Source organism: Macrotis lagotis, chromosome 1, assembly GCF_037893015.1.
Source record: "Macrotis lagotis isolate mMagLag1 chromosome 1, bilby.v1.9.chrom.fasta, whole genome shotgun sequence".
NCBI lineage: Eukaryota > Metazoa > Chordata > Mammalia > Peramelemorphia > Peramelidae > Macrotis > Macrotis lagotis.
The window spans coordinates 244,271,401-244,298,505 of record NC_133658.1 but is presented as its reverse complement, the minus strand read 5'-3'; the positions used below and the strand labels follow the sequence as shown (position 1 = coordinate 244,298,505).

The 27,105-nt window shown below is 39.6% G+C and overlaps 1 protein-coding gene across 8 annotated transcripts in view; it reads right to left on the bottom strand.

Moving 5' to 3' along the window:
• The window catches only part of SCARA3 (scavenger receptor class A member 3), a 60,703-nt gene extending 33,853 nt beyond the window's left edge, over positions 1 to 26,850 (bottom strand). For 2 of the 8 annotated variants that reach the window (XM_074210005.1, XM_074210004.1), the window contains exon 1: positions 26,113 to 26,668. In XM_074210005.1, the coding sequence (XP_074066106.1) occupies positions 26,113 to 26,119 (7 nt within the window). In that variant the 5' untranslated portion in view covers positions 26,120 to 26,668. Of the gene's footprint in view, positions 1 to 4,005; positions 11,491 to 26,112; positions 26,669 to 26,725; positions 26,743 to 26,770 lie in introns of those variants that run through there. The other 6 variants (XM_074210003.1, XM_074209998.1, XM_074210000.1 and 3 more) reach the window with 5 other exon arrangements.
• Between the last annotated feature and the right edge of the window lie 255 nt (positions 26,851 to 27,105).

Genomic DNA, 27,105 nt, shown 5'->3' with positions numbered 1-27,105 from the left:
ATATTATATTGCAAGCATCCTTTAAAAAAATCATTCTAGGCCTTATTTTCAGGAAAACAATTTCTGAGGTCAAATTTGAACTCAGGTCCTCCTGTCTCTAGGGCTGGTGTCCTCACCTAGCAGTTCCCTACCACTGGCTATTATTAAACCCTATTTACAACCAGGGCAGTCAAAGCACTGGGAAAATTGGATGAAGACCTATTCTTCTGTGACCTCTGTGGTTGGGAAGGCCAGCCTCCAAACCTTTACCCATTAAGTAGTGGATTGATTCCAGGTCTAGCTATTTCCTTGTCTTGTTCCTCCGGGAGAGTTCAACCCCTGTGGGATAATAATGTATAATGTATAATGTATAATGTATAATAATAATATTAACTTCCTTCTGGGTCCACTTCATCCTCATGGACTTCTCAGGCCTACATTTCCTAATCCCAGGTACTTTCCAGCCTGGAATATCTCATAACTGAGTTTTATGCAAACAACTTGCAGGGGACATTTTGTAAGCAAGGAAATGCTTTTGAAGAGACATAAACATCTATTTTGCCACTGTACTAAGCTAAAGTTTTTCTAGACCTGGGTTCTAGTCCCACCCTCTACCACTTATTACCTTTATGATTTTAGGGAATATGTGTCGTCTCTCCTCAATTTCCTCATCTGTTAAATGGTTTAATAATACTCACAGTGCTCCTTATGAAGTCATAGAATATCAGAACTGGAAGGGAATTCAGAGCTGTCCTAGGGTCTTGTGAGGGGGAGGCAAGGTTCCTAATTTTGCTGATGAGGAAAATGAAGAACTACAAAGTGGAAATGATTTCTCCAAAGAGAGTATAGAAGGGAGAAATGAGAGAGAGGCTGTCTATGATCATATAGTAATCCATTCAAGGCCAGACTAGATTTTAGTTTTCCTGATTTTCAACCCAGGATTTCCTTATCCTGAAAGACTTTTTCAATTTAATTAAATCACTCAATCATTTATTAAACTCTTACTATATTCTTTTCTAAATGTTTTGGGGACCCAAATTGGAAAACAATACTGGTCTCTGGTCACAAGAAGATTGCAATAAGGGCAGGTAGATGTGCCTCAAAGGGGGCTGTTAGGATGGAAACTGTATATATAGTGACTTTTAACTCTAAAAGGTTATCAGAATTCAAGCTGTTGAGGTGTTCTTCTTCTTGTCTCTTATCAAACAGGAGGTAGAAGGAAGGTTTCTTGGCCTTAAGTGGAATCACTGTCCTTCCTATTTCCAGAAAAGGACAGGAAACAGGGCAGAAATCAGCTTCTAATGGAGAAAGATGAATGAGCCTGTTTGTGGGTATCTATTCTATATCTAGTCCCCACTGGGATACCTGAACTAAATCCTAAGATTTCAGAGAAGAAATAATAGTGCTTAATCTGAACAGGATAGTCCATTCTGAGCCAACTTGCCAATGGTCTTTCTAAAATGTGGCACCCAGGACTGAACATGATTCTGTCTCTCTGAATGTCCCCTGACCAGGGCAGGGTACAGAAGGATCAGCACCTCCCTAGACATTCTGCTTCCAAGAATGCAGTTTAACATGGTAGTGGCCTTTTAACTTTTCATAGTTGTCCTGTGTAAGTTGGGATCATGTGTGTGTGTTAGGAGAAAGGTATTCACTATGGTCCATTTAAGTTTCAATGTTTGATTTCTTTATGGTTCCCCAAATCATGGAATAGGGCAATATCAGAAGAACACAAGACTTTAGAATTCCCACCCATTTCTCATCTGTAAAATGAAAGGCTTGGAGTTAATGGCCTTAATTAAGGTCCCTTCCAACTAGAAATCCATGAACTTCTGATGGGTACTTTAATCTCTGAATCTTATGGTCCTTAAACTAGGGGTCAAATGAGAATCTTTTAGAATAAAAAGAGAAGAATTCTCAATACTTAGCCTCTCTCTACCCCAAATACCTTATTCTAGGATCTTGGTCAGAGTTTGAAGGGATCTTAGAAGCCATCAGATCCAATCTTCTCATTTTATTTTAAAAATTAATTTTAACTTTTTTCCATTAAGCAAAAATCTATTCTAGAACCTCTCCCTACCAACTAAAAGGGGAGAGGAGGAAAAACAAAATCTATAGTAATGATATTAGTAGCAAGTATTTATATACCAAGCTCTTTATAGATTTTATCTTATTTCATCTTCACAACAATCCTGGGAATTAGATATCATTATTATACCCATTTTTCAGATGAGGAAACTCAAGGCAAACAGTGGTTAAATGACTTGCTGAGGGGGTCACACAACTGGTAAATATCTCAGGCTGTGACCTTAATGGCTCCATGTTCTGCCTCTATCCATTGTGTCCCCTAGTTGCCTCAAGTCTCCTGGAACCCTTTATTTTATAGTTGAAGAAATTGAAGTGAAATGGCTGACCTAGGTTTCATACACTTGATAATTATCTGAGATATGATTAGAACAAATTATACAAAAAATTATACAAAAATAGTAAATTAGAAGAATTGGGCCAGTGATGGTTTTAGACCATGGGACAACAGTCATACAGAGATTTAGCTAATCTATTTCTAAAAATGTACCATGGAGGAGTCTTTTTCCTTCTTAGAGCATACATAAGCATCCCTTATTGCTGATGGTGACAAAACAAGGAAATCTCTTGTCTTCTGAGTTGAACTGTTTGCATATCAAAAGCTAAAAAAATTGAAATCTCCCTCTCCCACTGTTGTTGTTCAATTGTTACAGGCAAAGATACTGGTTTGCCATTTTCTTCTCCAGATTATTTAACAGATGAAGAAACTGAGGCATACAGAGTTAAGTGACTTGCCCAGTGTTACATATCTAGTATTTGGGGCCAGATTTGAACTCAGAAAGTTGAAGCCTCCTGACCAGTCCTGGTGCTCTATCCACTATACAACCTAGCTATCCAAAGAACTCTAGGTTGGCAGTGGTGGAATTCAATGACCCAGAAGAGAATGGAACCTTAAAATCTAGTGCCAAGCTACCACAGATACTTTTACTCTCCCTCTTTTCCTGATGAAGAAAATGAGTCTGCAAGAGGTAGGAGACTTGCCCAGGGTCACACAGTTAGTAAATGCCTAAATTTGGATTTGAACTCAGTTCTTCCTGCCTCCAATTGCATGACCTAATATGCCATGGTTTTCTGATAGCTGCAGGGAAGACAAATACAACAGTAGTGGCAGCCTTATCCTGAAGGAGCTCATACTCCATGGAATCTAAGAGCCTGACCTCTTTCTCAAGGGAAATGAGGGAGATGGTAAACAATGAGGAAAAGAAGGCTGAGCTGCTCCACTCTTTAATTGCATTTTCTCTGTCACAGAAGTGACCTCTGCTCTAGAAAGATCAGAAAATGATGATGTATAGAGAAAGGGAACTGTGTGTGTGTGTGTGTGTGTGTGTGTGTGTGTGTGTGTATCAGACCCTCTGAAAGACCAAAGCCACCAGAATAGGAGTCTTCATATAAATAAAAAAATTGCAGAATCACAGTGCTAGAAGGAAGTTTAGAGACCCTCTGGTCCAAAGGTTAGAAAGTTTGTCATGATATCAATTCAAAATCTCCCTACCTAGAGATTTCACTGGTGAATATTCCACATTTCCATCTTCTGTGAGAAGCCTTTCCCAGTTCTTCTCTGCCTTCCTTCTGAGACCATCTCTAATTTATTCTGTACATATTTTATTTATCCATAGTTGTCTGCTTGTTATCTCTCCCATTAAATAGTGAGCTCCTGGAGAGCAAGGATAGGTTTTTCTGCCTCCACCCCCTTTTGGACCTTTCTTTGTATCTCTTGCTTTTAGCATGGTGGCCTGACCCATAGTAGGTACTTAAATACTTCTTGTCTTGACTTTCATGCATGATGGGGGGTGGGGGTGGGAAGAGGGAGAGAAACAAAAGGGTGGATGGATGGACTAGGCTAATCTTTTAAAATCTATCCAAATGAATTAGCCCTTTCAGCACTCTGTCCTCACCTACCTCTCCCCTTCCTTCCCCACTTCCCCATGACTGTCTACCTACCTCTTCTTGGTGAAACAGGGTCAGGGCCAGCCCAGTGATCCATAGTCAGCCTTCTCATTCCTTCCTTGACCTTCTTGCAGAGAGGCTAATGCCCTGGTGAAGGCAGCCCTGAGTATTCTGGGATCTTTGCTCCAAGTTCTGCTCAGACCTGCTCTCCTAAATGACTGTCCATTCTCCCAGCCCTTACAGCTCCAGGTCCAACTTATGACTCTGAGTCAGGAACCTTCTTAGGGTTTTCTGGGTCCACAAGGGCTCTTTCCGCCTACCCCTCGGGGCTTGTTAATCTTATTTGCTGAATCAGGGACCTGGCTGTGATTTCCTGTTCATGTTTCTAATTTCTTTCTCCCTCTTTGGTGTAGTTCCCCTGCCCTCCCTAGTGATGAGGGCTCCACCCAGTTCTGGCTCCTCAGCCAGTTTCATCACTTCAGTGTTTTTATCCCTTTCCTGATGTTCTAGGAAGATTTAAATCAAATGAGACCAAAGTTGACCCTCTGCTGAAAGCACTCTGTTTCCTTGCTCCTTGGCTTCCCAGGTCAGTTTGTCACAAGCTGGAGCCAAGTTAGTTTTGGATTGAGAACAGATAAGACCTTACTCTGAACCTGAGAATTGGGCCCTCTGAGTGTAAAAGGTGAGTGTAGGTACCCACCATCTTTTTCTTAGCCCTTCCCAGGCTAAGAATGTTCACAAGTGGTTGTACTTAAACCTCCTTTTCCCTTTCCTCTTAACTACTGGTTTCCCAGTTCCATAACTCATAGATTCCCTAAAGACATCTCTTCCCAGTCTTCTTTCTTCCTGCCTTCCTGTTCCTCACACCCACACTTCATATTCAGAGGCCCTAGAGAGCATCCATTTACCTAGGTATATATATTTGAGGCCAATTCTTCACACAGTCCTTCCTTAGTGGGAACTTAATCTTAAACATCCGTCCAGTGCTTTTCATAAGCCAAGAGTTTTAAGATGCATTAGCTAGTTCAACTCTTGGAGTTCTAGTATTATTGCGCTTGTCCACAGTTTGGATGGAGATACAAACAAAATCCAAAAAACCTGGGAAACAGTTGGGGAAGGACATCCAGTAAGGCTCTGGAAGAGGGAAAATCCTAGGGATCAAGAAGGGTCTAAAGATGATGGGCTCCAATGGACTCTTAGATTCTCATTTATTTCTCTCTCCATACACACACACACACACACACACACACACACACACACACACACGTGTGTGTGTGCGCAATTTTTATATATCAGGAAGACTATTAGCATGGTAGAGGGGAGAAGATTGCTCATACCCCCCACTCCCATAATCTTATTATGGGAGAAATGCTCATTGTGGGCAGAAAGCCCATAGAAGGTTGCTAACTCAGAAGGTACAACCAGATTTAACTTTGGGAGCAAGTTAAAATAGTTGTTTAGAATGCACAGTGATCTGAAGAAAGGTAGGTAGAGTGACATCTTTTTCATTCCCTTAAGGACCTTAGGATTTGCCAGATTGTAATCAGAAGACATAGAAGCTAATACCCATTCTACTACTGATTACCTGAGTGACCTTGGTTTCTCGAGGCTTAAATTTCTTCATCTGTTAGATGAGAGAAAGGAAGTGTTTGGATCAGAGGACTCCTATGGTCCCTTCTTTATTTGATCTAATCCAGTAGGTTTTGAAACTCTGAATTTGTGAACCTCCAAAAGGTCGCTCTGCTACTTCCTATCTTTGTGATCTTGGACAAGTTATCTAACCTCCCTGAGCCTCAGTTTCCTTATTTATAAAATAAAAGGGTTGGAATAGTTGACCTCTAAAGTCCCTTCCAGCTGAAGACCTATGACCTCATGATCCCCCCACAACAGCGGCCACTCATGTGCCTTCCTCATTGTACAATTTACTTATTCTCCATGCAGCAGGCAAATCAATACCCCTAAAACACAATATGAATATTCTTAGCAGCCCCCAATGCTTCAACAGCTTCCATGGTCTTTAGGATTAAGCACAGACTCCTCTATTTAGTCACACTCTGACTCCAATCTAACTTTCCAGACAGATTTATGAATTTTTCCCTTTCATCTATACTCTAGACAAATAGCCCTACATGCTGCTCCCTAGAGATAACATTCTATTTCCATGGCTTTGCCTTGGCAGTCCCCCACCTGGAAGGCTTTTCTTCCTCTTCTTCCTCTTCTTCCTCACCTCCTCCTTATGGAGCCCTCTAGCCCACTTCAAGATTTTCTTCAAGTACTATCTCCCTCAAGAAACCTTTCCTGGTTCCTCTGATTATTAATTAGTGTTCCCATAAGTTTTTTTGTCCATATACACATATGCATATATGCAAGTATATTTAGGACAGTTAGGTGACAGTGGATAGGACACCAGGCTTGGAATCGGGAAGAGTGTCTGGCTTGGAGCATTAATTACTGAATTCAAATCTTACCTCAGACACTTATTAGCTGTGTGACTCTGGGTGAGTCATTTAACCCTGTTCCCCTCAATTTCCCCATCTGTAAAGTGAGCTGAAGAAGAAAATGGCAAATCACTTCAGTACCTTTGCCAAAAAAATCACAAATGGAATTACAAAGAGTTATATATTACTGAAAGCAGCTGAATAACAACAAAAATGTGTGTATATATAGATATAGATACAGATATAGTATAGATATAGTATAGATATAGATATAGTATAGATATAATATAGATATAGTATAGATAGAGATAAAGATAGATAGATAGATACACATATATACATAAATATGACTTAAACACATAACCATGTTTGGATTCTTAATACACACGTATTTATGTTTACCTCCCATACATAATTATCTAGGAACATGTATCCTATCAGTAGAATATAAATTCCTAGAGGTAGGGACTGTTTCACTTTTATATTTGTATTCCCTACACCTAGCATACTACCTGGGATATTGGGGGGTATAATATATAATTGTTGATTGATTGACTGCAATTCATTGATTTCTGTGGACCTCATTTCCTTCATCTGGATATGAGGGAGTTATAAGGGAAAACCAAACCAGCAAAAGACAAATTAGGATATTCAAAAGTGGGATGAGCTGCCTTGGGAGCCTCCTTTTCATTGAAGGTTTTACAAATAGAGATTGGATGTCCACTTGTCTGGTGTGTTGCAGAAGGACCTTTTTCATATGTGGGTCAGACAAGGTGGCTTCTAGGGTCCCTTTTAGCCCTCCTATTCTGTGATTTTATGGGTTTAAATTTCCTTCCAGTTCTGAGTTTATGATATGACTCTACTGAAGGTCTCCCCTCGTGGGTTTTCAGTTACTACCGCATCTTACAAGAATTCATGTTTGAGTGGTCATGGTAAGTAGGAGTGCTTATAGAAGAATGAGATTGTGTCAGTCCTGCAGAACTCACAGGCTCAAAAGATGTTAATGGACATGAAAGTCTTCTGAGAAATATGAACTGTACAAGCTGTAACTTGATAGTCCAATGGACCTCTGATCTCATTGATTCTGACACTCCTTCAAAGGGGCAGATCACAATGCATCTGTGCCTGCCCATCTCACATGGCCCTTGTCCATGTCCCCCTATTAGATCACCTGAGAAGGTCTGCTCAGACATGCTGGAGGCTTTCCTCCCATTCTCTTGGCAGATATAACAATGAACATTGAGGCTATCCATCCATCGCCTCTCCCTTGTGTCATGTCCAGTTAATATTTTTAATTCAATCACTTTATAATGGCCATCTTTATCAATACTTTGTATTGCCTGGTATGCAAGATATTGTCCCTTGATGAAATCCATTATGCACCCCTCCATTATGTCTTGAGTGATCCTCAGAATAACTATTTTTTGAGTTGAATCCTTGGTTTGCAACTCAGGAAAGAAAGGATACAAGCTATAAGGCTTGACTAACCAAGAAACCCCTTTGTCTCCTCTCCTTGCCCCCCCCCCCAAGTATTACTGTCCTGCAGGAATGACTGGAAAACCACTTGTGATAAATTAGAGTAGGCCTTCCTTTGGCATACTGTTTGGACTAGAGGGTCACCAAGATCCCTTTCAGTTCTCAAAATTTGTGATTCTGTCCATAGATTACATTTTCATTTGAACAAGTCAAAGCAAGCAGGATTATGCACAAACAACTCTTAAAATGAACATCTCTGACATACCTGATAGAAATGTTTAAATATTTATTTGTTGGGAAGTTTAAATGATTTCAGAAGAAAAGATATCCATTAAAAACAAAACTTAAAAAAACTGAACATCCCTGAATATGTTTGTGGGAGGGATGTGCAATGTGGAATGAGTGGGCAGCAGGAAAATGGGGTTAGGGCAAATAAAAAGGACTTTTTTTTTTTTTCACTAAGAACCTTGTTTTAATTGTTAGGATCTGACTAAGGCACTCTTTTTAAATAACTTGTTAACACTTTTTACTAAGGCCCTCTTCAGATGCCTTAGTGAGATTTAGTGCTTTAAGAAGTTTAAACATATGGAATTGAAACATAAGCTCAGTTAGGTCCTTGAAAGCTGCAAAAGCTTCCACTCTTCTCCTTATGATGGATGATAGACTGGCAGTCTTAGGATTAGATCAATTAAATTCAGAGAGGTTCTTTATATTGGTTACATGATGATTTCAGGAGTGATAGGTAGTAGGAGAGGACAGAAAGTCTTAAAGGGTGTTAAGAAACCATAGAGAACCAAGGCAGCATATAGTAGATAAACCTCTAGATCTGGACACAGGAAGATCTAAGTACAAATCCAGACTCAGATGCTTATTACTATATGATCCTGAGTAAGTCATTTAATCTTTGTTTGCTTCAATTTCCTCAGCTATAAAATAAGTATAATGAGTACCTACCTCCCAAGTTCTTGTGAGGATTAAATGATTTAATAATTGTAAACTGTATGGTATATAGAAAATGTTATAAAAATATTACTATTCTTCTTCTTATTATTATCTGAGCTGGTAGAATGCATGCCCCAAACTTATACACTGATGGAATAATAATAATAGATGACATTTCTATAGGGTTCCATATTTTCCACATTATCTCATTTGATTCTCAAAATAACTCTAGGAGTTAGGTGCAATTATTAACTTCATTTGAGAGATGAAGAAACTGAGTCACCTAGCCAGAGAATATCAGAGATAGGATTTGAGTTCACAATTCCTGACTCTCAGTCCAATACCCTTTCCATGATGCCACACTGACACTGGAGTCCATGCCATGTGGATCATTACAGGATGATCTTGTGTGCAAGTAAGAAGGATGCCATCATCTGACCTCTGATCTAACCCCACCCAAGAAACCACACTGCCTCTCATCATAGTTTGTAGAATTACTGAAGCATTGTTGATGATTTTGTGTTATCTCCTCTAAAAATTCTTGGCTTTTAGATGGGTCCATTTTGTATTCAACTCAAGATGCTATATATATAATCCAGTTCTAAAAGGACCTTCTTATAAAACAGTATAAGAACCTCATCAAGTACCATAGATCTTTCCTCTGGTCTCATCCATCCTCTCTGTCCTTCCTGTGACCTCTATATTTGCATCCCCTTCCCCTCATCCTTGCATTACTTCAGCTCAATTCAATAATTAAGTTCCTACTTTATGTCAGACCCTGTACTAGACACTAGAGAAAAAAAAGACAAAAGTATAATTGTCCCTGCCCTGAAGGAACTTGCATTCTCCTAATGAGGGTGGGAGCATAATGTACATAGTTGAGTGAAGACAAAATATATGCAATGAAAAGATTGCTGAACTCTGTTCCCCAGTCAAAATCCCACCGTCCTGGCAAACTTTGCCAGCCCCTCCTAATTCCAGTGCCTCCCCTTTGTTCATTATTTCCTATTTATCCTGTATATAGTTTGCTTTGTATATATTTGTATGTGGATTAGATTGTAAGCTTCTTGAGGGCAGGAATTGTCTTTTGTCTCTTTTGAATCCCTAGAACTTGGCATAGCATCTAGCATATAGTAGGCACTTAATAAATGCTTACTGATTAATTGATAGATTGACTGGGAGTTTGTGAAGAGCAATAACATGGGTCAAGGTTTAGGAAAAGTTTCAGGAAGGAAGTAGCATTGAGCTGAGTTTTTTAGGTAGCTAGAGATTCTACAAGGTGGAAGTGAGAAGGAAGAGTATTCAAGGAAAGTGGACAGCCAGTCTTAGGACACATAGAGAGGAGATGGAATGTTGGGAATAGCAAAGAGGTCAGTTGGGTAGAAATATAGATGGTGTAAGGGGGACTCATGTTTAGTCAGCTTGAAAAATACAGGTTTAGAACCAGAATGTAAAGACCTTAAATGTCAAATGGAACGATTTGTATTTTATGCTAGAAATTAGCTTCCTAATTGGTTTCTTTAAATCTAATTTCTCCATCTCTATATGAATATGTCCCAATTGATATATTGCTTTCAGATATATCCAGTGTTTTGTACTAATGAACCTTTAAAATAGATGGTAGGTATGTGAAAAAGGAAAGTAACCTATGGGGTTGGGACACTTCTAGCTGGAGCCAGAATACCCTGAAATGTCCTCAGATATCCCAGTTGGGGCATAGCCCAGCTTCCAGACTAATCTACCCTAAACTCAACCTGCGTCATGTCACTTCTGGGCTAAAAACACTACTCTGTGTCTTTTTTTTTTTTTGTCTCCTATATTGAATATCCCCTCTCCTGGAGTCCTCTTCTGATGCCTTCTCATGGTACAAGGGTGACTTTGAGGTCTTGGAGCCTATGCCAGCAAAACACAAATTCTGGCAGACCCAGCAATGGATAGTATTTCTTCTGTTGTCTGAGAATCAGTTTTGCTGCAAAAAACTCATCCATAGAAGGTTGCCCGCTGGGGATAGACTTTTTGGTCAAAACAGTCATCAACCAGGAGGGGTGTGTGTGTGTGTAGAGGATTATGAAGTAGAGACTTCCCATACAGGAAAAAAAGTATGTCTCTTTTGATGTATTTAATCTAAATTTCTCTCCCTTGATTTTAATCTCTCCAAAAATCTGGCCCCATATTATTTCCCATCTATTTTTTCTTTATTTCCTTTTACTCCCCAAGATATATCCTCTGATCTTGTCTAGTGCCATATTTTTCAACTAAACCATGGATTGGTAAACTTCCAGGCATCCCAAACAGTGATTCTTTTCCCCTGATGGCTACATCCCATCACCTCTGCCTTGATCCACCTTTGTCTCAGTGACAAAAATTCTAAGTTACATCTGCTCCATAGCTTCAGTTCAATTTAGTCTAGTCTTTTTCCTTTTCTTCATTTCTTTTTTTCTTTTCTTTTTTGAAACAATCAGGGTTAAGTGACAGTTAATAGGTGTCTGAGGCTGGGTCTTAACCCTTTTTGTGTGTAATGGAACACTTTTTTTTTTTAGTTTTTGCAAGGCAATGGGGTTAAGTAGCTTGCCCAAGGCTAGGTAATTATTAAGTGCCTGAGGCCGCATTTGAACCCAGGTCCTCCTGACTCCAGAGTGGGTGCTCTATCCACTGCGCCACCTAGCTGCCCCTGGAACACTTTTTTAAATCTCATTTAGATTCTCTTTCTTCATTATCCCAGGTTAAGAATGCCTTGTTTAGGGCAGCCAGGTGGCACAGTGGATAGAGCACCAGCCCTGGAGTCAGGAGAACCTGAGTTCAATCCAGCCTCTCAGACACTTAATAATTAGCTAGCTGTGTGACCTTGGACCAGTCACTTAACCCCATTGCCTTGCAAAAAAACCAAAACAAACAAACAAACAAAAAGAATGCCTTGTTTAGGGGCTTTTAGAGGGTGGACCACAAGAGTCAAAGGGAATAAAAAGAGAATGAGAGCCAAGTGGTAGTACAGTATGTGAAGGAAAAGGAAGAGTCAGAAATTATAGAGGATAGAGCTCTGGAGCTGGAATCAAGACAATCTGGGTTTGAATCCCACCTTGGACACTTACTAGCTAAGTAACCCTCAACAAGTAACTTCTCTGAGGCCACAGTTTACTCATCTATAAAATGAGGGAATTGGATTTTATGACCACTGGGTTCCTTCTAGCTTTAAGTCTATGATCCTATGATTCTATGATCCTTGGTATTAGAAGCTTTGTGAACTAGTGACAAATTCCTATGAAATAGTACTTGGAAAATACTGGATTCCTGGATTGCTTGATGATCCCACAGACATTCTAGGTTCATCCCCAATGCATGTCTTTACAAATGGTGCTGTGCTAACCTTGAGTGCTATCCCTCGCTTCTTTCCTTCCTTCTCCTATTATTTCCTCTTCCCATTTAATTTCTCATGCTGACTTGGGATATAACAAAACCAAGAAGGGGAAAGTTACTATGTAGAAAGGATAACTGGAAGGCAGTTTTATAGAGAATGGCACTGACACCTTGGAGGACAAGGTGGTACAGTAGATAAAGCACCAGCCCTGGAGTCAGGAGTACCTGAGTTCAAATCTGACCTCAGACACTTAATAATTACCTAGCTGCGTGGCCTTGGGCAAGCCACTTAACCCATTGCCTTGCAAAAATCTAAAAAACAAAAACAAAAGAGCTCTATTAGTTCTAGTCTCTGAAATAAACTAATAGTTCACTTCTCCAGCCCCATTCTTACCTCTTCCTAGAAGTCACTACCATTTAAAAAAAACATATTCATGAACAAGATGAGGTTGTACCATTCCATTGTACTAATGAATTAGATAAAAACTCCTTAACCTAAGAAAATGCATATGGTCCAGGATCAGGGTTAAGGACGGGGTTTCAGGAATGAAATAAAACATTTATTTTATTTATTCTTTTATTAGATCTCTCAAAAAAGATTTATTAAAAGAATATTTGTTTTATTTTTGGTTTTATGAAAAAACTACTGTTTGACTCCATTTAAAAATGTCGTTTTGTTAAAATGTACTTTAAAATATTTAGAAGAAAAGGCTTCAATTCTTTAAAAATTGGGAGAAAGTTTGAAGAGAGGTAGAAGTTCATAAGAACTAATAGTGGATGATCTTTAGCATTTGGTAAAAATTGAGGTTTTTATAGCAGCCTGGTTTTGAGAACAAGAAACTGAGTAGGACCACTCAGCTGGAGGAAAATACCTTCCAGATTTGAAAGAGGTCATTAGTTTTTAGACAGACCTCAGAAGTCAGCTAGGTGGCACAGCAAATAGTCTTGGAATCAGAAGTTCAAATCTAATTTAAATCCATCCTCAGACACTTTATGGCTTTATGACTCAGGAGAAGTAACTTTGCCTGTTCTTCATCTGTTTGCCTTCAGTTCCTCATCTATAAAATAAGTTAGAGAAGGAAATGGCAAATCATTCCAGAATCTTTGCCAAGAGAATCCCAAATGTACTCATGGAGTTGAATATGACTGAAATGACTCAAAAACAAAAAGTCATAGTGTGGTGCAGACTGGCTCTGCTGCTTACTAACTGTGAGACCTTAGATTAGTTATTTCGTCTTAGTTTTCACTTTAGAAAAATAAAGGAAATGGAACTTGAATTCTAATTCTGACTCTCCTACTTTTAACTGGTGATACCTTACACTGTCCACATAACCTCTTTGTCTTTTGATATAAAAATTAAAGAAAGTAAGCAAATTGGAGAGATAAATAGCATTTTCCCCTTGAAAATTTAGATAGTATGTGTCCAGAGCATCAACTAGTAGTGTGAAAAGGTTATAGACTGAAGAAATCCATTTGTAAGAATTTTTGATGCTATGCTGTTGTGATAAGCCCTAAAATGCTAGAGTGAAATCCAAATATGGAACTTATCATCTACTTTAGAAGTCTTCTAACTCTTCAAAAGAATTCAATCCTCATATCAAAAGGAGGTCTATAGCTAGACTAAAATACTGATTGTTAATTTATGTTTGTATTTCTTGAAATCTTGTTCCAAATTATGTATATTTTTATTTTTAGTTATTAGAGATGAATTGCTATGATTTATTTTTCTTGGTAATTTATTTTTTTATAGAAAAATATAATTAGCTGGAAAAGTATACTATATTCCTTCTTCCTCTTCTTCCTAATATTCATGCCCTATAGGAAAAGTAATTAGCTCCTAAGAGGAGATAGTCTCTGAAAGGCTAGTCTTTATAAAAAATATTTTATTTTTTAAAATTATATTATTATTTTTAAAATATTTATTTTTCTGACTATATGTATAGTTTTTAGCATTCATTTTAAAAAAAGATTTTGAGTTCATATTAATGAAAATTAGGAAATTATATCAACTGTTACCAATTTTAAGAGGTACTTTTGGAAAATCTTAACTAAATATTAATAAAAATATACAGCAACATGTTATCCAATTGAGATAATAGTGTGGGACAAGAAACAAAGGTGGATATTCTTTAGCATCACAGATTCAGACTTGGAAGGGGTCATCTAATCCAATACCCTTCATTTAACAGGTGAGGAAACTGGGGTAAGGTGACTTGCCTAAGGTGACACAAATCCAGTGCTCTTTTTGGTAAACTATATTTTCTTTTTTCTAATTTGTGAAAGCAAAGAGAGAATTTGAGTATATCTTGGTATTTCTATCTTCTAAATTTTTTTTGGTAATGAGATTGACTTAGTTTTCCAAAGACTGAAAATAGCTCAAAGCTATTAACTAGGAAAACTCCTATTAGCTCAGTCCTAGACAGAATCATAGATTTGGATCTAAAAGATACCTTATCATCATGGGGCACTCAGGATCAGAGAGGCTAAATGATTTGTTCAGAGCCTTCGAGCTAATAAGTGTTTGAGACAGAGTTCAAAGTCGAGTTTTTCTGACTCCAACTCCAGCCCTACACTCTTGGTGATCGAAGGTTGTCATAGCATTCTCTGGCCCCTCTTGGGCCATCTGTTTTCATAAGAGGCAACAAGGGTCAGAGTCAAGGAATTATAACTGAAGTTTTCTCTTCTGTAGTTTCAAAGATCATAATTGGGTAGTTATCTTTTGTCGAGTTAACAGTGAGGGTTTTCTAAATAGCTGTTTGTGTTAAAAAATAAAAAGTTTAGAGTCTATTTGGTATTCAACACTATAATTTCAGTTGAGGGATAGCTATAGTTATGGTTAGAAAATGTACAATTAAGATTGCAAAATGATTTTCATTAGTCTCTGTCTGCCAGCCCCAGTCCCTACTCATAACTTTCCTCTGGACTTCTCTGTGTGGGTACATCTAAGTACTTGTTCACATGTATACTTCAGGGTCTATTAATCTACCTTCTCTCTTGAATCTCATTCAACCCCCTGAATCTTCTTGCTTCACTTCTCATTTTACCCTGGTCTCCCTTGCTCCTGTCTCTCACATATGTCTCCATTCAGTTTCTGATCCCATCAGCTTGGGATCCACATTGGTTGCTCTGGACACAGATGTCTCATCCTTGCTACCTCCACCCAAAGCTTCATACCCCTTCCACTCTCATCAACTATTTTACCCCTGTTTTGCCCCTTTCCCTTTTTTACTTTGGGATCCTTGGTAGCCTCCTTAGCCATTTTGGTTCTTTGGAAGGAGTGCTGGATCTGAAATCAGAGGACTTGGGATAGGATCAAATCTTGGCTTGCTATTTACTAGGACAGCTAAGTGACTCAGTGGATAGAGTCCCAAATCTGGGATCAGGAAGATTCATCTTCATGAGTTCAAATCAAACCTTAGAAATTTACAAGCTGTGTGGCCCTGGGCAAATCACTTAACCCTGTTTACTGCAGTTTCCTCATCTATAAAATAAGCTGAAAAAGACAATGGCAAAACACTCTAGTATCTCTGTCAAGAAAACTCCAAGGGCAGCTAGGTGGTGCAGTGGATAGAGCACCAGCCCTGGAGTCAGGAGGATCTGAGTTCAAATGTGATCTCAGACACTTAATAATTACCTAGCTGTGTGACCTTGGGCAAGTCACTTAACCCCACTGTCTTGCAAAAACCCAAAAGAAAAAAAAAGAAAACTCCAAATAGGATCAAAGAAAGTCAGAAATGACAGAAGATAACTGAACAACAACAAAGAGGTGGGTTTTCTCCTCAGAAAAGTGATATATTTGGGTTGTGAGTTCTAATCCTGACTTTGGTACTTATTACCTGTTAGACTTTACACTAGTCACTTAACTTTTTTTGAATTCAATTTCCTCATCTATACTTTTTTGGGTGTAAATCTATGAGCCTCTGAGCTCTGTGTCTTAGTTTTTGCTTTTGTAAAATGAGAATTATTTAATCTCTCCTTTATCTAATAGGGTGAAGGGCCAAGTAAAATGGTGGATATGAATGGACTTTGTAAACTGTGAAACCTCCATACAAATAAAAGGGATGATTTTTCATGAGCTCATATTGTCTACTTTTTCCTCTCTTCCTATCCTTTCTTGGCTTTAATAAGTTAGAGACCGATTTCAGCAGCATCAAGTTAAAGTGAATATAATCAAGTACTAAAATATATATAGTGTTGATAATGAGGTTCTATGAGCAGCCAGAGCCAGCTCTAAGCCATTCTCCCGCCACCCAGGGCAGCTGCCTGTTCTTGGCTGAGAGTTGCCAAGTTAGAGACACTCCCTAGCCTTTCAGACTCACAGATTTCTAATAAAAACAAATCAATTCTGAGTAGAAGAACAACTCTATTTTCTCATAGATCCAAGGATCACCAGAGCTATAAGTTGCTTTAGAGAGCACCTAGTTCAAGCCCTACACAACCAATGGGGAATCTAAGGCCCAGAGAATAACAAAGAGACTCGCCCAAGGTCTCACAAATGACAAATATTAAGGTGGGAATCGAATGTAGGTCTTCAGACTCCAGTCAGAGCCATTTTTACAATAATGCTTTGCCTTTCTGTTATCAAGGAGTTGGATCTCTTGTCTATTATCTTTTATCAAGATCCTGATTCTGCTACTGACTCTGCTACTTACTACCTGTATGATTTTTGGCAACTCACCATGTGTACAAATGCAGAAGTTGATTAAATAATAGTCTCTGAGATCCTTTCCATCCCTAAGGCTTTGATCCTAAGAAAAGTGTCATTTGCAAAGAACATTGCTTGGTCATCTTAACTTTTGTTGCAGCCTCTGGTCAGAAGTGTGAAGACTGGAATCAGAGTTTTCTGAGGGAGGCCCATAGTCCTTCTAGTCAGGGCACGGGGCCAGCTCATGAGGCCAGTAGCAGAATTTAATCACCCCATGGCCAGCCTGCATGAAGTAGATTTTCCTTGGGATTGTGTCACCCTCTCTTGCCTCCCTTGAGCCCGTTTCTTTGCTCCAGGGAACTGTGTTTAAGATTTTGTGTGTGTGTGTGTGTGTGTGTGTGTGTGTGTGTGTGTGTGTGATCTTAGCCTGGGCCTTTATCCACAGAACCACTCAATTCCTCTTCCTCTGGGAACTTTGACCCAAGGTCCTGAGGGAATTAGGGGTCAGAGCTTTAAAACAGTCATCTTGGCTTCTCATACTATGCCCCTCTCCCAGAAGGGCCTCTTGGTAGCTAGTAATGGCTTGGCCATACAGGCAGAAAGCCACGGAGAGAGATTCTGACCCAGCCCTATCGCTGTGGAGCAAAGCCATCTGGGTGGATATTTTGAGGGTGTGGGGGGCATAGGGAGGGAATTGGTCCGTGCCAGCTGTGGATTTTTCATGGAAAGAGATGGCGTATGTGGGCGGCCAGGGCTGGTGAGGCAGGAAAGAGGGGAACAGCAGGTTGGAAGGGACTTGCCTTGGCAGAGTTGGACTGGGCACCCTGCCCAGGAGTGCAGCACTCTGCTCTTGTGTGTGTGTGTGTGTGTGTGTGTGTGTGTGTATGTATGTGCGTGCACATGCATGTTTTCTTCAAGAACATAGTATCTCAGAACTGGAAAGGACCTTAGAGACCAACCCCCTCATTTTACAGATGAGGAATCTTATGCATGTGGTTTTCCCCTTCTCTCAGCCTTCTCCTCAAAAAAAAAAATCCATAGCTTGACATTATTTGGTTTGAGGGGAATGGGGGATGGGGACCAGGAAAGTTTTGTCAAAATAATGTGAATCAATCTCAGAGGATCAACGGGGGCTTTGGTGGTGCCATTTCCAGAAAGAGCCTATAAAATCCAGAGTTTCTTTCAGGGAAGATCCAGCCTGGAAGGGACCCCTGTTCTCCCTCTCCCCCTTCCCAGCCATGTTGTTTTCTATGGGAAAAAAATAAAAACAACCACCCAAATCCCCTATTCTTAGGGTCACATGTCAGAAAGCAGCTCAAAATAGTAGTATGGGTAACCTGGGAAAAGACTATGTTCTGTGTAGCTATCTTTCCTGACCCAAATCATTCACATTTCCTATGAATATGGATAGAGTTTCTCTATTTCTCTCAAGAACAGAGGTCCTTTAACTATTTTAAATGTCATAGACCTCTCTGACAATCTGTGAATTCTAACAACATCTAAACAAAAAAGTTTAAAATGCACAAAATAAAATATTTAGTATTACAAAGGAAACAAATTATAATGAAATACAGTTATCAAAATAATCATTTTTTAAAAAGTTAATGGACCCAAGGTTAAGTACCTTTGCCTTTCAAGGCTGAGGGGATAGTAAGACCCTAGTAGGAATGCTTTGCTCTTGGGTCTCCAGAAATAATAATAATCCCAGTTTCTATTGCCCTTTATAATTACAAAACACAGAGGGACAGTAGGAAGGAAATTAAAATTTGGAATCAGGGGACCTGGATTAGGAGTCCAGTTTTGACTCTTTACTAAGAAAACTGTCCATAACTCAGCTTGGCTGTAGATAGAGACCACTACTATGCTTGAACTGATGGAAAACTGTGATCTTAATAGAGGTAAAGTGGCTAGCCAGGTCATTTCACATCTATGGATCTCAGTTTCCTCCTTTGAAAACAAGAGAGTCAAATTAGGGATCCTTAAGGTTCCTCCTTAATCTCAATATTTCGGCTCTCAAAACCATCAGTCATAGGGTACAATATTTAGAACCAGAAGGGACTTTAGAAGTCCTCTTAGATTTGGTTCCATTGGTCCTAGAGTGTGAAACAGGAATCAATTATTTAATCACTAATATTTATTAAGCTCCTCTCATGGACCAAACAAAGTGCTCATTACCAATACATAGACAACAAAAAAGGGTGAAATTTGCAGAGCATCAGATATAAGTTTGATGTCAGGAAATCTTCCTAACCATTAGCACCAACCCCAAGTAGATTGGGCTACCTAAAGGGGCAATGAAGAGCTTAGGCTGACCTCTTGTTGGAGATGTTGTAGTGGGGGGTTCCTTTTCAGTATAGATTGGATTAGATGGTCACAGAGGTGCCTCCCAGCTTTCATAAATTCTCTGATTTGTCAACTAGTCCAACTGCTTTATTTTACAGATAAGGAAATAGAAATGTAAGAAGGTTATCGGCATTAGGTCACTAGAGTCAAATAATAGCTCTTCACCATTTCCCAGATAAAGAATCTCAGAAATCAGAGAATTATAGATTAAGAGCTATGAGTTTAGAAGCCACCTAGTCCAACCCCCTCATTTGGTAGATGAGGAAAATGAGGTAAAATAAGTCACCCAGAGTCACACAGCTATTAAGGACTAACCCCAAGTCTGGAACACTTCACTATTCCACATTTCACATAAACCATTAAGGTGCAGCCATACCCAAATGGTCAATGACCCAATGTGCTAATTGCCCTGAGGGATGATTGGATTACAGAGTGAGAAAGGAAAAGAACCTTAGAGACCATCTGATCTAACCTCCTCATTTTACAAAGGAAGTGAAGTAAGACCCAGGGATACTTAGCCTCACATTCATACCAATAATAAACATCAGAATTGGAACTTGAATTGAGGTCCTCTGACTTCAAAGCAGGCCTTCTTCCAGGAGTATTGTTTTGTAGCATTTATCCCTTTTCCAGAGAACATTCTAGGAAACAAGTGAAGCCAGGCATGGTGACCCATGTCTGTAATCCCTGCTACTAGGGAAAGCTAAACCCTTGTTGTTCAGTTAATTCAGTCTTGTCTGACTCTTTTTGATTCCATTTGGGGTTTTCTTGGTCAAAATGTTGGAGTGATTTGTCATTTCCTTCTCCAGTTCATTTTACAGAGGAGGAAACTGAAGCAAATAGACTTGGTGACTTGCCCAGGATCACACAACTAGTATGTACCTGAGACAAAATTTGAACTCAGGACTGCAGACCAGGTACTCAAACCCTGCTGCCATCTAGCTGCCCAGGTTAAGGTCCGGTGGATTGCTTAAATTCAGGAATTCCAAGTTATGGTAGGGTTGAAGTTGATCCAATGTCAGCACTAATGGCAGTAATATGGTAAGCATACTAACTCAGCATACTAACAAACTAACTCAGATGGGAAAACCAGAGCAGGTTAAAACTTCTTTACTGAAATTATGAGGTACCACTTCACACATATCAGAAAAGACAAATGATGGAGGTGATGAAGGAAAAATAGGTTCAATTATTCTGAAGAATAATTTTCACCTATGCCCAAAGGACTGCAAAACTGCCTGCCTTTTGAACTAGCAATACCACTACTAGGTTTATATCCCAAAAGGATCAAAGAAAAAGAAAAAGTACTGGTACATGTAAAAATGTTTAAAGCAGTTCTTCTTGTGTGGCAAAGAACTGAATATTGAGAGGATGTCATAAATTGGGGATTATCTGAATAATTGTACCATATGATTGTAATAGAATAGTAATTATGCTATTAGAAATGTCAAAGGTGGTAATTTCAGTAAAATCACTAGACCTAAATGAATTTATGTGAAATGACATTAGAAGAACTGAGAGAGCATTGTATATAATAACAGCAATGTTGTAGGTGATAAATTGTGAAAGATTGGCTACTCTGATCAATACAATGATCCAAGACAATTCCAAAGGGTTCATGATGGAAAATGATGTTCATTCACCTCAAGAGAGAGAACCCTCAGAGAACTCAGAGCAAATTGAAGTATAATCTCTCTCTCTCTCTCTCTCTCTCTCTCTCTCTCTCTCTCTCTCTCTCTCTCTCTCTCTCTCTCTCTCCCCCTTCTCTCCTTCTTCCTTCCACCCTTTCTTTTTTGATATAGTTAATATGGAAATGTTTTGCATTATTTCACATGTATAATTAATATCAATTTGCTTGGTTTCTCAGTGAGTGGAGAAGGGGTGGGAGGGAATTTGGAACTAGAATTTTAAAAGAAAAATTGTCAAAAATAAATAAACAAGAAATTGAAAAATATTTTGGTAAAAATAACCCCCCCCCCAAAAAAACCCCACATCAAGCCTTCTGTATTGATCAATATTGGATTTGGGTTTATGAGTGGCTACCACATTTTCAGCTTAGGTACATAGGCAAACCAGCCTCAGAAACAAAAACAAAAAACTAGAAAACAAAGAAACATTTGAATTAGTCTCAAGTCAAAGCTGTAAATAGCAATTTTTGTGACTGGCTACCACAAGCCATTTCCAAGGTAATTTCCATGAAACTTACCCTCAATTAACTTTAAATCACCTTCAATCAACTTTTAAAATCAGGACAATGATGATGTTGGTCAGTAGCAACTAGAAGAGGTGTGGAGTGGGGGGGATGGATGAGGAGTAGTGTGTTGGGAATGCAACTAGCAGAGGAGGAAGCAGGCTGCCTAGTAACTTCCTATTTTCAGTCATTCTTGATAACAAGGTGCTGGTTTTTATTCCTTCTTTCCATTTTTCTACCTTTAAATTTGGCACCTTGGTACAAAGCCCACACTGCCCAGTCCTAGTTAAAGTTCTGTCTCCAGTTAATCCATTGACTAACTTCAGAAAGAGCATTTCTGATTTCTGTCAGTAATAGTGCCAAAGCCTCCTGGCTAAACTCCAAAGTTCTTCTCTTAAGGGAGAGACTATTATCCTTGGTGAAGGAGATGGAGTGATTCAATGCAATACAATTTAACAATCATTTGTTGAAGAACCTACTATGTGATAGAAAAGGTAGAACTTGAGTTTGATTGTAGCGATCAATAAAGTGAGAAATATCTTCATAGATGTCTTTCTTGATAGAATATGTTTCTTGGAAAAAAAGACTGATTCATTTCTGTGTTTGTATCCCCAATATCTAACGTAGGGCCTGCTACATAGTAACTGCTCAATAAATGCATATTGATTGATTCTACTCATGTTGAAAATGTTATTTCTGGGATTTTTCTCCTCTTCTTTGTTATTTCACTACCACACCATTCTGAAAAATGGTACAATAGGAAAAGTGCTAGATTTAGAGTCAAGCAACTGACTTCAAACACTAGGTCTGATATTTACTCCATGAGTGAGTCCCTTCATTTCCTTGTTCCTCAGTTTCCCTTTCTGTAAAATAAAGGGGTTTTTGACCCAGGTCAAACCCAAGATCTGTGATCCTTAATCTTCAAGTCTGGATTTCTTTTCTGAGTTACCTCTGAATGGTGAAAGATCATGGGATTTGGAACTTGAAGAGACCTTAGAATAGAGAAATTAAACATGAGCCCCATAGGATACATCCCATAACACTCTTGGGAGGGTTGGAACCATATTAAAATGCAATTGGGAAATATTTAACAAAATAAATCAAGATATAATGGACATGGAGTTTTCCAAGTCAATATGCAGCCCACAGCAATCCTTATGACTGGTTTAATGGTCTCCATTTCTTTTTGAGTTTGACATCACTACCTTAAAGCATAGATTTATTGGATCATAGAATCAGTGGTAGAATGAACTTTAGTGGCCACTTAGTTCAACATTCTAATTTTTAATGAAGAAACTGAGACCAGAGGAAATTCAGGGACTTCCTATGAACAGAACTGGGATTCCAGATCAGATTCTCTGACTCTAAATACTCTTTCCACTTTGCCCAGATGACTTAAGTTATGGGCTTCCTTTCTCCTTTGGAGTTGGGCTGTATTGGTGCAACCTCAGCAGATTGGGAGTCTGTCTTTAAAGGCAAAGGCCTCCATCATTTCCCACCCTATCATTATTTTTATCTCATGATGTTTATGTCTGGAATGCTGGCAAGACCCCAAGCCACCCTGATGGGATTTTAGACCTAGTCCTGCCACCACCCTAGGCTTGGTCATGGGTGGGCACAGTAGCTAGAGGTAAGGTTACAATCAGGGCTTGAAACACCTCCTGATTCACTCAGGTAATAAATAACTAATATCTTCTTACAGTCTTGACAATGACCCTCTAGATCTGGGTGTCCAGGAAACTATAGAATGGAGCTGGTTGGATGGAACTCCCCACAGTCAGGCCCTGGAAATGCCTGGGATTGAAAACAGTTTTGTTAATCATGAAGGGGAGTGATAGGGTAACGGAAAGGTGTGGTTTTATACAGATCTACATCTCTGGACTTTATGAGCTGGGTTCTGCCTGTTACTACTACTTAGCAAGTTATCAGCTCTCTCCAAATCTAAGCTTCCACATCAGCAAAATGAGGATACCTTGAAGAGTTTTAGGAGGAGAGTGTGGCGAAATGGAAGAGAGTGCTCTATTTTGGCCCGAGGATCTTACATATGTAGCAGGTCCTAATTAATGTTTATTGATTTGATCTGGTTAGTGTCCTGGATTTCTACTCATTCTACTCATTTCTACTCATTCCCTTTCCACTTGACCTTCCACTTAAATTTCTCTGGCCTCAGTTTCTTCATCTGTAAAATGTGGGGATTAGACTAAGAGATATCTAAGGTCCCTTACAGTTCTAGATATGTGAGAATCGGAGAATAACTGCAAAGTACCTTGTAAATAATAAAGCCCTTTGGGTGTGCAAGGTCATGATATATGATTCAGAACACAAAGAAATGCATCCCATAGTGTAGTGGGAAGAACACTTGGCTCAACTCTGTTACTAACCCTTTGTTAGTAACCTTTAATAACAAGTCACGTGATATCTGAATATTTCCTTATTCATTGACATGACCTAATGCTATTCTCTTATACTGAACCATCTCCATTGTTGGATACATGAAAAGCACTTTGTAAACCTTAAGAGCTATATAAATAGGAATTAATAAGGGCGTACATTTAATGCTGAATGGGACTTTAGAGATCATGAGGCCCAACTTCCTTCATTTTACAGAAAAGGAAACTGAGACACAGAGAAACTGGCTAGTCTAAAGTCACATAGATAAGAAGTGGCAGAGCCAACATGCACACCTACTAAAAATTTTGTGCTTTTTCTACTGCCCTCATCTGTCAAATGAGGGGAGTGGGGAGGATTATACCCTAAGGTTAAAGAGGGGAAAGAAATTCCTCTTATCTGCATAAAACTACCTATAGTAACTTTATTTGTGAAGAAAGGAAGAAATGATAGAAAGAAGGAAAAAAGATAAGGACAAGAGAAAAGGGAAAGGAAAGAAGGAGAAAAGGAAGAAAGAAGAGAATGAAAATAGGAAGAGAAGGAAGAAAGGAGGAAAGGAGGAAAAAAGGAAAAGAAGGAAAGCACAAAAGAATGATGGAAGTAAGTAAAATTCTAATTAGAATTAGAAATAGCTCGTAGTAGATATTCAACAGTTGGGAAATAACTGAACTAGTGCTATATGATTATAATGGAATGTTATTGCAAGAAATTATACATCTGAATACAAAGAAATACTTAGAGACTTACATAAAGTGATGGTGAATAAAGAAAGCAAAGCACGGGGCGGCTAGGTGGTGCAGTGGATAGACCACTGGCCTTGGAGTCAGGAGTACCTGAATTCAAATCCTGCCTCACTTAATAATTACCTAGCTGTGTGGCCTTGGGCAAGCCACTTAACCCCCATTGCCTAGCAAAAAAAAAAAAAAAAAAAAAAAAGAAAGCAAAGCAACAATCGTGTACATTATATACAAATGATCATAGCAACAAAAAGAAATAAAAGTATAGGCAGAAGAAAAGAGAACAGAAGGGAAACAAAGAAGACTTTTTACAAAACTATCTAGCTAACATTAATATATATATTTATGATACATTTATTACATATTATTATATATAAATATTTTAAAATAAAGAAAAGAAGGAGACAGGATCAAGTGATTTCTAAGACCTTTATAAGGTCTAAGAACCTCTGTTCCCTGTGACTGCCAAATTCTTCAGACTTGGGAGATTGAACCATATAATAATAGGCCAGGGCTAATTATCACTTAAGACAGCCTTAAGGAACACAAAGTAGTGGGAAGAAGAGATATAGCAGAGAAGAGGGTTCTATTTGATTCCCAACCCCCAAAACAGTCTGGAAAGTTTCTTCCAAGATGAAATCCTTATTGACCTGGGGTGAAGGACTCAGTTCCTTGACTGGCACAGGTTGCCATGCTTAGCTCTGTCCCTATCTGAATGATGTAGATGAGAGACAGAGCAGAGTCTGGTCCAGGAAAGGGGAGACCTTTGAGAAAGTCAGGAGTAAGGTGGGGAGGGGCAGTTACAGAGCTGGCAGGGCTAAGGAGTTTGGACCATCATTCTCTTTGTATCTCCATCCTACTGGAATTCTTTATCCCAAGTAAGAGGGCAGAAGTGCTGACTGTACCTTGCAGCCAATTCCTTAGACTGGTGATGGTCAAATGCTATGAACTGTCAAAAGAAGGGGCAGGTAGGACCACTCTTCTTATCAAATCTCACTCCTTGGTTGCAGTTGCTGACATGAAGTTAGAGCTCCTCTAGGATTCAAATGGTTATATCTTTAAATTTCAATTTCCTCATTTGTAAAATGGATATGGAAATTGAAAGAACTTGTTATGGGAAAGGATGGGCTAGACTGGTCTAATATCCCATTCTTTAGATGAGAGGAAAAGCAGAAACCTTATTAGAGAAATAACTTCCTGTGCATCTTGGATGCTGGAATTGTTCTGCCCTGGTTACTACTCTCCATCATTATTTTTTCAACCCACCTTCCAATCTCCTCCTCCTCTCCCCACTCCCTCCACCCCACCCCTCTCTGCCATCTCTCTCTTTAAGAGCTGCTCTGTCCATCTGTTTATTTAAATATTTAAATGCTCCCTGCTCTGCTCCCTTGCTGCTGCTGTTGTCACAAAATCATAGATCTCTCAATATGGTTAGCATGCAGACAGACACACCTCCCCCGTCCCTCCCCTGCCCTGAACTTGAATGTTTCCATCCCAGGACACCGGCAGCAGCCTTCTCACAAAGTAGCTCATTGTGTTCCCTGCCCCAGCTTCTCCCAATAGTCAGAGGGAAGAAGGTCTTTTTTAGTAGGCCGGACCCCAAATGGCTCTCCTTAACCCTAGGCCCCTTCTTTGCCCAGAACTTACCTTTCATGGTCTTGTTGTTAGTTGGAAGTCAGAGGTGGAAGGTGATGAAAGTGGTTCTTGGGGAGCTTCAGATGCTTCTTGGAATGTCCTGGGAAGAGATAACTTTGGTGGCCCAAGGCAGGATGTCAGGTGGCTCCCTATAGGACCATACAAAGCATCTTAGGTGTCCACTCAATAGCTGCAATAAGGAAGGGATTAGCTTTCTGCACTCATCCTTAGCCTCTGGACCTCTCCTGGGGTTCCCTCAAAGGCCTGGGATCTGAGGATTTCCGTTCATTTCCCAGGTTAGAATTATATCTTGCAGTGATTCCTCAACTGGCTTTTGCTGGCTAGGGCCTGGAACTGACACAACTGTTCTCTCAAACCATCGCTCCCCACTAGCCCAAGAGCAAGGAGTTACCCTCTTCCCCACTAGACATCCAAACTCCAAGTGTGTGATCCAGGCTTCCCGTGCCTCCCTCTTCCTCTCTTCCCTCTCCCAGCCTCGTCACTTCTTGGGCCAGAGCCCAGATCAACTTCCTTGGTATTTTTGAAACTGCCGCGGCCAGGACTTCTTTGTGCGGCTGTTTCCTCCCTCTGAACCACCCCCCTGTCCTCCCTGCCCCCTTTCTACCTTCAACAACACCCTAGGAGCTCCCCCTTGGTGGCTCACACCCACCTTGCCCCCAATGGGAGAAAATGTTGGCAACTCCCTAGGGCGGGGCAGCCTGGGATGCTTTCAGCTGACAGGCTCAGAGAAATCTGACACAAAAACTCTTCTGCTTCCCCCCAGCCCACTCTCTCTGGTCTCCCTCCCTTCCCCTCCTCTCCAGCCCTCCTCCCATCCCCACTCCCTAGGAACTCTAATTGCTAGCAAATGTCAGCTCTGACTGTGCTTGGAGGATTATAGAGTCATAGGACCTCAGGGTTGGAAGGGGCTCAGAGGTCATCGAATCCAAGGTTTGTCAAGAAGATGGAGTTTTTCTTTAAGAAGGGAGTGGAACTTTTCCTGAA